General features: G+C 35.5%; 1 protein-coding gene across 2 annotated transcripts; it reads right to left on the bottom strand.

The window, feature by feature from the left end:
• Window positions 1-1336: 1336 nt before the first annotated feature.
• Window positions 1337-3975, bottom strand: LOC127809224 (transcription factor bHLH18-like). Of its 2 annotated transcripts, none has more exons than XM_052347988.1 (5): window positions 3678-3975; window positions 3511-3583; window positions 2850-3416; window positions 1785-2156; window positions 1337-1594 (listed from the first exon to the last, which is right to left on the bottom strand). In XM_052347988.1, exons 2-5 carry the CDS (start codon window positions 3544-3546, stop codon window positions 1523-1525), a joined length of 1047 nt encoding a protein of 348 aa, XP_052203948.1. In that variant the 5' UTR covers window positions 3547-3583; window positions 3678-3975; the 3' UTR covers window positions 1337-1522. The 2 variants fall into 2 exon arrangements, with proteins under 2 accessions (XP_052203948.1, XP_052203947.1); XM_052347987.1 differs by having other exon boundaries at window positions 3724-3974.
• Window positions 3976-9102: the final 5127 nt, after the last annotated feature.

Genomic DNA, 9102 nt, shown 5'->3' on the forward strand with positions numbered 1-9102 from the left:
TAAAATTTTACATCATTCAACATCATGTCTATTTTAGTATTTTTGTCAAGTTTTAATAACTTATCAGTTATTTTAAACCAAACACATTAATATTAGTTGATAGCTTAAAAGTATATTTATTCAAATAAATTATTAACTTAAATGCTATTTAACTTTTAACTTGAAAGTTAAATAGCTTAAAAGCTATAAAAACAAATCGGTAAGCCAAATAGCCTCTAAATCACACAACACGACCCCATAAAATTTACTCTAAAATATAAGTATTCTATACAAAATTGCCCCCAATTAAAAAAAAAAAAATGTTCTTTTCTGTTTTCTTTTAGTTAAGTGCACAACACAATACCCTTTATAGTAGACAGGACAGCAACAGTTTATTAACGATCTCAAACGAGCCCTTACTTTACTTTTTTGTTACTCTTTTTTTTTTTTTTTTTCTTTTTTCCTTCAATCTTTATGATCTCAATCTTTCGTAGGGTCCCCTTTGTCGGATTTAGTTCCCATCTTCTCCTTCTGTTTCCGTTTTTCTTAATTTAATCATTAAAGGTGTTTCTTATTATTGCTAAGTTTATATAAAGAAAATTGTGATAAAAGCATTAGTCATTTTCACACCAAAGGGAAGGCCAAAAAGAAAATTATGGACCCGTCTTAACTTTTTAATGTAAGGTATCTTTAATTATATAAAAAACTAAAAGTAAAAATTAAAAAATAAAATTTAAAATTGGGCGGGGCCTATACTTTTTGTTTTTTTTTTAAAAAAAAAAGTAGGAAGAGATGGAAAGCCATTACAAGAGGTGGAACATAATTTTGGTCCAAGCAGAATGAATGTAAGGGCAGCAATTATTAAAGCCCCATTATTCCTGCATAAGATGTGTCATCTAATCTTCAATTTTAAAGCCCCAAAAAATAGCATAGTAGGTGGCACTGGACCAGGCATGGGCCAATCCAGGCATGTCTAAGTGCCCCCCATATCTGTACGGTTATTGCCCTACATTATTTATTTATTCTGTTTTTTGTGGGCACATTCATGCTGCTTCATTTGAATCTGGACAAGTCTTCCAAATATAACCCTCCATGAAATTAAGGCTGCTATGGGTAAAATGGGTTTTACTTAAAAATCATATATTGGGTCGTTTTGTTCAGTTAGGTTATGACGTTTAGTTCATGAGTTTTTAGTGTATAATAATTGAATTGGATTGGTAGTGAGTTAATTAATACGAAGACCATTCTATGCCCACTATTGCTTGGTTGGAAATTCCACATGTTGTAGTGGGTGGCTGATCCATGCCATGGTCGAGCAATCGGACTTTGCAGCCCAAAAATGGAGGCGACTTGGTACTTGATGAAAGAGATGGAATAATATTAGCTAGTCATAAGGACCGATCGATGTTGGATATTATTCTAATCCCAATTGCTTCTCGAGTAGAACATATAAAAAAAAAAAGAGTACCCTCTCATGAAAAGGAAAAGAAAAAGAAAAATTAAAAAAGAACAAAGATACAGATCTTTTATCCACAGGTTGAAGTCAACTCCGAAGTGCCAATCTTAGGGTTTCCTCTAGCAGCTTAGGTGTGACGGGGCATTGGTTATTATTCATCTGCAAGCAAGAAGAAACATTGAGAAGGCTTCATTAATTAGTATTTTATGACCAGAACGAAGAATATTGGGAGAGACTTGTTATATATGGTGGAGGGTGGTGGGCCGACTACTCATTCCAAGTAAGGAAATGGGCCGAGCAGGGCTACCACCACCACTGTCGGAATCCTGAGTAGACGTTGTATATGTACCTGAGCAATAATGTTCAAGGCTAGAGTGGTGTCCCCAAAAGTCATGACATTGCTGTTGGTGACAACCAGATGAAGCTTTTCTATTTCACTAAGGATTTTCACCACAAGCCCATTCCGCTTCTCGCAGTAAATCCGGAGGAGCACGTTGGTGTCCGAAATCCTGACGTTGATCTCCGGGAATGGCTGGTTGGAGCTGCTATCGGAATGCTCGTCGGACGATGAGTTGTTGTCGTCGCCGGAGATCCAAGACTTCTTCAGAGAGATTACCGATTCCTCAGGCTTCTTCGCGGCCTCTTCCTCCAACGATTTCACTCTTTCTTGGAGCTGTTTGATGTACTTTATTGCATCTCCTAGGACAGAAGCTTGGTCCAACTGCAAATAAAAGTGGAAAAATTTTGTAACATCGTAGATAGAAATAAATAATATGTAACCCAATTTATATAATAATAGGAAGAAGAAGAAGAAGATAAAAACAGAAGAGAGAGAGAGAGAGAGAGAGTATTGGAGCACTTTACTGGGGAAGTGACAATTGAACAGTTAGGTTGAACCGAATACTGATTCAAAGTGAAAGATCCTTTTCAACCATTCCAATTTGCACATTAGTTTGGCCAAGGAACGGGTCACGTTGACTGGGCATTTAAGGGTGGTATTTTATCCACCAAGGTGTCGTGTTGCAGTTTACTTTGATGGAGTCTAAAATGACGATTAATTAAAAACAGATTACTCCATCAACTGCGTTAGCTTATCTACTAGGAATTAGTGCTCTTAATATTATTTTTCTGCTCTAACCCACATCACATGGCCCCTGCACCAGGCAAAATAATGAATACATCTATCTCCAGTGACGTACTATAATTTGCTCTCAAAACTTTTTCAGTGACCCCTAATTCTAAAAAACAAAAATTAAATATGATTTTATTTCATTATTATCTTTTTTATATATAAAAATGGTTAGAAGGAGAATAATTTTATGTCCGAGAATGGTGGGCCGATGGAAGGCCACTTCTCAATCAGGAAAACATTATTCGAGTTGAAATTAATGGGTAAATAACGATATTTCTGTACCTTTTCAAGGCAGGGAAGGAGAGCTGAAAGAGCAATGATCCGCTGGCTGAGCCGTTGCCGGCGTTTCCTTTCGGCCATAACGTGATCTTTGGCCTGTAACTTAGTCCTAGGCGCCGAGCCAGCCTTTTTGGCGTCCTCGCCGAAGTCCACGGCCTTGTTGGAGCTCGCGGAGATTGCGTACGATGAGAAGTTCATATTTCTCTGAGCCATCATATTCTCGTCTTTGCTCTTCGAGGCGGCGCTCAGCCCGCCGAACAGCGGCTGCGGCCCGTTCAGGGGCTGCGGCGGCGGCGAGTTACCGAAAGAGATGAGGCTGGAGGAAGACGATGAGTTTGAAGCCTTGGGAGCCATCTTCTCGGCCTGGCAAGCCGAGCTCCAGTGGCTGGTCTTCATCATCTTGGCTGGCTTCATCGTGTCTATCTCATGGATTGGAATCGCAGGAGTTTTATGGCCGAACGACGTCGGGTAGTTCGTGCACGTTTCCGCCGAGAAAGAAGCGAAATCGTTCATTGAATCGTCCAGTGACTCCAGTTGACAATGGTCGAAGAATGTCGGATCCTCCATTTCCTGGAAACCAAATCACGATTTTCCCATAAAAAATCACCAAACCGGCAACAAAACCCATATCCCAGGTTAATTTCCAACTTTCCGGCCGACTTACCAGTTCGGACAACAATGCCGCCGGCGAAAAATCCATTGCCAAAATCTCTTGGTTATGCAGAAACTAAGTAATCCTGCAAAAAGAACAAATTGAGCCCCCCAAATCTTAGTCCACAAACTACAGTAAATGCATCAGTCTGATCGACTAAAAGGCCAAGACTTGTTTACGTTTGAAATCATATACAGATTGATGGAGATCTTAATTATTGATTACCACGAGAGAAGACTGGCTGATCTTCTTCCCCTCAAAGGATTACGGGAGAAATAGGCTGTGTTTCACAGAGCTATAAAGAGAAGAAAATGATCAAATAAGGCGTTCAGAATGATTCTTCTGCCTCTGTTTCCTGGATCCCCCCGGGCAAGTGGGTAAGTTGGTATAATATATTTTTTAAATAATCAGAGAGAGAGAGAGAGAGAGAGAGAGACAGAGAGGGTGCTTCCTTGGGGCGGCTCTCTAGCTTTCTCCACTCTTTGGTTCCAATTTATAGCCCACCAACTATATCGATCCATAATAATAATAATGTTATTCTGTAATTTACTTATTATTTATTTGCATTTTCCCTTCTTCCTCTTCCTTCCCTCCTCTGCTCTTCTTCTCTTTGGTTGAAGTTGTGAGATATTTGGTTGATTAAGACATTGACACATCTGCTCCATTACTATTCTCACATTTGAATTATCCTCTACACAATTAAATATTATTTTATTTCAACATGTTGTTGACCCAAGGACCACCCAAACCCCGGTAAATTGCGGCAAAAGGGGTAATTGATTGAATTAAATCTGTGGTTTTGATTTTTCCCACAATTACTAATAAATATATAAAAATTTTGGAAAACATAAAAATCATTTCTACACTAGCTAGCGACGCTATTTTATTTTCTTAGAGGTTCCCAAAACGCATGCTCTTTTCTTTAGTTTAACAATTCTTAAAGCCAGAGTCAATTAGGGCCTTCGGTCTTCACCCATGTATGTATATCAATTCTCCCACTTACTTAATCCAAAGTGTGTTTTTCTTTTGGGTGTGTTTGGTGAGTATGAAAAGGCCTTGTTTAGGTGAGAAAATTTAGGAGATGACCTGGCCCCAGAAACCAAAAAAATAGAGAGCTGCTTACTTCTTTCCCTTGAGAAAAATAAAAAATTAACTGTACTATATACATAACAATTAACAAAAGCATATAATATAAAAGATCATAAATATATAAAAGTTGATTATATTCATGAATGTCCAACTGAGGAAAGTCAAAACTTGTAGTCTGCTCAAAATTCTGTCTCTCTTCCCTCTCTTGTGACATCAACTCTAGCTCGTGTCAAAGCAGTTCTGCCTAGCTAGCTAAAAACAAAACTCTCACCAAATGACTTGTTGAGGTAATTTTCTTATTTTATCTCATGTCTATATATATATATATATATATATATATCTTCCCCGAATTAGTCGCCATTTCATTTTCTCTTCACATGGTCGTCTCTGTTTAAACAAGTTTTTCCCATTCCAACCTTATCAAACTTACTCCCATTTGACTATATGTGAAATGAAAACTACATATATATATATATACATATTATCAATTAAGTCTCTCTCTCTCTCTCTCTCTCTCTCTGAGTTATGAAGTTTTCTAATATAAATATATATATTATTGTATATGGATACCCTTAAAACAAATAATACTAATCCCCTCAAAAGATTGAAAAAAAAAAACAGTCAAAACCCACAAGGCTCTATGATCTCTAACAATCATGTGGATCTCAAATCTCAACCACATATATATACACACAATCTCTCTCTGTCTCTCTCTCTCTGAGTTTCTGTGAAGATAAATAAATAAAATATTAGAACAATATAATTTGGTGTATCCAATGATCATGCGGATCTCAATGTCAATAACTGGAGGTGGGGTTTGGCCCGACTATTCAGAAATTAACAAGTTGAGAAAATAAAGGAATTTTGATCAGTTTGTTCAACGATAAGAATCTAAGGAGGGAGGGAGGGAGGGAGGGAGGAAGTGGCTGGGCACAAGTTATTGGACTTTGATGGGGTCTTCAGTCAGTATCTGTACCATACCGTCAATACAATGGAAGATATCGTTCACTTAACCTGAAAGGGGTATATAATTGACAAGTCTTTCAACCAAACTCCCATCTCCCCCCATCAATGAACCATCCCATAGTGTCAACTGTCAAGTTATATGTAAAAGGAAACTCCCACGACAGACTCATAATCATCAATGACGATATAATCCTTCTCAAACTCTAGATTTCAAGTCTCGACATCAGGGGATGATGACTCTCCGAAGACTATTATTTTAGATGTCATAATCTATCTTTTAACTCTTTAGAGATTGTTATTTTAGATGTCATAATCTATCTTCTTTTAATCAACGTGCTCGCAACTACTTCTCCCGTTTTGATTTTTCTTTTATTATTTTTTATGATTTTTCGTGATTAAACATATTGAGTCTAGTTGGCATTTACAATATCCCGTGTCATATATATATATATATATTTTATTTTTATAGGTAGAGTGTATTAGAATATTTTTATTGATTGATATAATGTTTTAAAATACGATATATTTGTTGTTAATTAATAAAAATATTTAAATCATAAATATACTTTAATGAGTGATTAAAAATACCACTAACCAAAACCCTGTGTTTAAATTGAAACGAAACAACAATAATACTCATAGGAATGATTCTTAAGAGAGGGCATTAAGAACAGATATCTCATTGGGAGGAGGATGGCCATCAAACAAGCTCATAAGAAGATGCCACCTCGTATATAAAATCACATCGAAATCGGCAACATATATTGAAAAGATTGATTACTAATTGTCATGATGTTATCATGATCTCATCGTAAGTTTCAAGTTCCAATCATTAAAATTATTATTATTATTTTTCTAAAATTAAAATTAAACTAAAAAATCTTGCCCATTAAAAAAAAAGGGCTATAGCACACACAAAAAAAAAAAATAACGAATATGGAACAACAAACATTAAAGTAAAAAATAACTTCAATAATTATGAAAAAAACTAACCCATAGGGATAGTATAGATCGTTCGTAATATAAATTTGGAAGTTTGGGATGCCACAAAATGGTAAGTTTGATTTTGTGCCCATGTGAAATTGTGCAATTATATGTGCTTATCCTAAGGATCAAGCTCTCGGGCTTCACTTTGCGAAAAAATTGCCTGAACACTTAAGTTAGGTTAAGGCAAATCATTAATTTTAAAATTAAGAAGTAAAATGATCCAAGTTAAAAGACTATTTATAATTAAGGTGCGTTTGATTATATGCCTGGAAAGAAAATAAGTTTTAGATAATTCAATTACTTAAAAATTATTTATATAGAAATTATCAATTGAGAGTGTTTGACTACAATATTATTTTCTATGGAATTCTCTCCTCAAAACCCATGGTCTCCTCCCTCATTCTCGCATCATCTGTCTCTCTCCCAAACTCATTTCTCCACCCCTGCCTCCCCTCATCGTTGGTTGCAGTGACCATCGTCGTCGCTTCCATCTCCCCTCCCTTCCAAACTCACTTCTCATCCCTATCCCCCCTCGTCGCTGTTGCCCATCTATCTCTCTCTTTCTCTCCCCTTCCCTTCCAAACCCGCTTCTTCTCACTACCTCCCCCCACCGCCGCTCTCTCTCGCTTGCCCTTTCTCTCACTCACTCACTCTGTCGTTGCCTCTGTCCCTCTCTTGCTACAGATCTACTTTTAGGGGAAGGTGAAAACTTACCTTGAATGAAGATGATGAACTCTCGAAACTTATATTCGATGAAGATGGCTACGAACAAGGGAAACTCGAAGATTAGGCGCCAAATGAAAGAGAGTCTTGAGGAAGGAGCGATTGGAAAATGTTTTCTCATCCTCCTAAGAATTTATTTTCCATCAAAAGTGAGAAAAGAAGCATCACGTGACCAAAGTGAGAATTAGTTTTACCTAGAAAATATTGCTAATCAAACACCATCAAAATTAGAATTTACATGAAAAATATGATCAATCAAACAGGCTCTTAGTGATTTCTCAAATTTCTCATGTTACCTAAAAGAAGGGAAAAAAAATCTACAAAAACCTACCTAACTTGGAAAGGTCAATCAAGGGCGTGGTTTATTGATTAAAAGGTATGGAAATAACACAAGAAGACTAGAAGTATCGCCTAAAATACTTTTCAAGCATCACTTCCAACAACTACTGTTAAAATGACCTTTTAAAAGTATATCTCATCATCTTTACAGCCTATAAGTTGCCAATGTTAAAGACGCCCTGAACCCTTCAATAATTGAGACTTAAGGACCAGCAACATAACGAATCACACAATCAAGAGCAATTAAGGACACACTTAAATTAATTTAGTATCATCAATTAAATAATAATGGCAAATAATGCGTGCGATGCATATACAACAATGCCTAAATGCCGAAGGTTGAAGCTCAAAACACAATGTTCCACGTTGGCATTATTATATATGAACATTTGACAATTACACATGTGGGGACCTTGAGTAAAGCTTCAATTAATTTTGACAAAAGTTACATGTGACACAATGTTAAATTAGGGGGGAGGGGACTTGTTTAATATATGATCTTTCCACGATCAATCAGTACATTAACTCTCTTATATTTTTAATTATTAAATCTGCCTAATAATTCTTTTGCACGGACTGACCCGAAACCTCAAAAAGAGAGCAAAAGATCGATCGAGTTCCACCACTTGCACAACCACCTTTTTTCTTTTTAACTTGAATATTTAGTAATAAAAAATAATATGCATGAAGTGAGTGTGCACTATTTTATGGAGCTCCAATTGATTTATTCCTAATCTTAGTCACTTTAAATATTTTATTTGAGAATATTCTTAACTTTATATTATTGGGGGAATTACTTTTTAAATGAAGCAATCTAAAAGAGTATCACCTTTCGGGATCAATCACTTCAATGTTTGGTTAAAAGTATTAGGGGTGGGGAACAATTCAATTAAATTCAAATAATCGAATTGAGTCGATCGAATTTGTTGATTTGGTTCGGCTAGATTCAAATTATAGGTTGATTCGATTCGGTTTTCAAATTTAATAAATTCGATTTTTTTTAATTCAGTTCGATTTTTATATTAAAAAAATTGAAATAACCGAATTGGTTGAAATGTCAAAAATAATGTCATTTTATGCCAATAATTCAGTAGAACAGAAGAAGAAAAGAAACAGTTCCAGTTCAACAACGTTTTTCAATTTTTTCAGTTGATTAAGTTCTTTTTATTTTTTTGATTTCGGCTTTTATTTGGTCGATTCGGTTCAATTTTTATCACAAGTTTAGTCTATTCAATTTCAGCAACTAAACTGATCAAATGCTCACTCTTAAAAGAATATATATCTAAAAGTGTTTCTATATTTATTAAGTAATAATAAATGAGAAAATGCTATGTCAATAGATTAGTCAGATAAATACCTTTTTTATAAGTTGATGTGGCACGTACAAATTTATAATAATCATATCTAAAATTAATAATACTTTATAATAGCAAAGCGAGTACATTTTTTTTATTAATTTTAGATAAAATTATTATAAATTTACGTGTGTGACATCAGATT

The sequence above is a fragment of the Diospyros lotus genome, chromosome 9, assembly GCF_014633365.1.
Source record: "Diospyros lotus cultivar Yz01 chromosome 9, ASM1463336v1, whole genome shotgun sequence".
NCBI classification, from domain to species: domain Eukaryota; kingdom Viridiplantae; phylum Streptophyta; class Magnoliopsida; order Ericales; family Ebenaceae; genus Diospyros; species Diospyros lotus.

Excerpts from the sequence above, each read along its gene's own strand:
- LOC127809224 (XM_052347988.1), bottom strand. The coding sequence starts at position 3,546 with ATGGATTTTTCGCCGGCGGCATTGTTGTCCGAACTG. Across the intron at positions 2,157-2,849 it reads TCCTTCCCTGCCTTGAAAAG|TTGGACCAAGCTTCTGTCCT; the intron begins GTACAGAAATAT and ends TTTTATTTGCAG. Across the intron at positions 1,595-1,784 it reads CCTTGAACATTATTGCTCAG|ATGAATAATAACCAATGCCC; the intron begins GTACATATACAA and ends TCTTGCTTGCAG.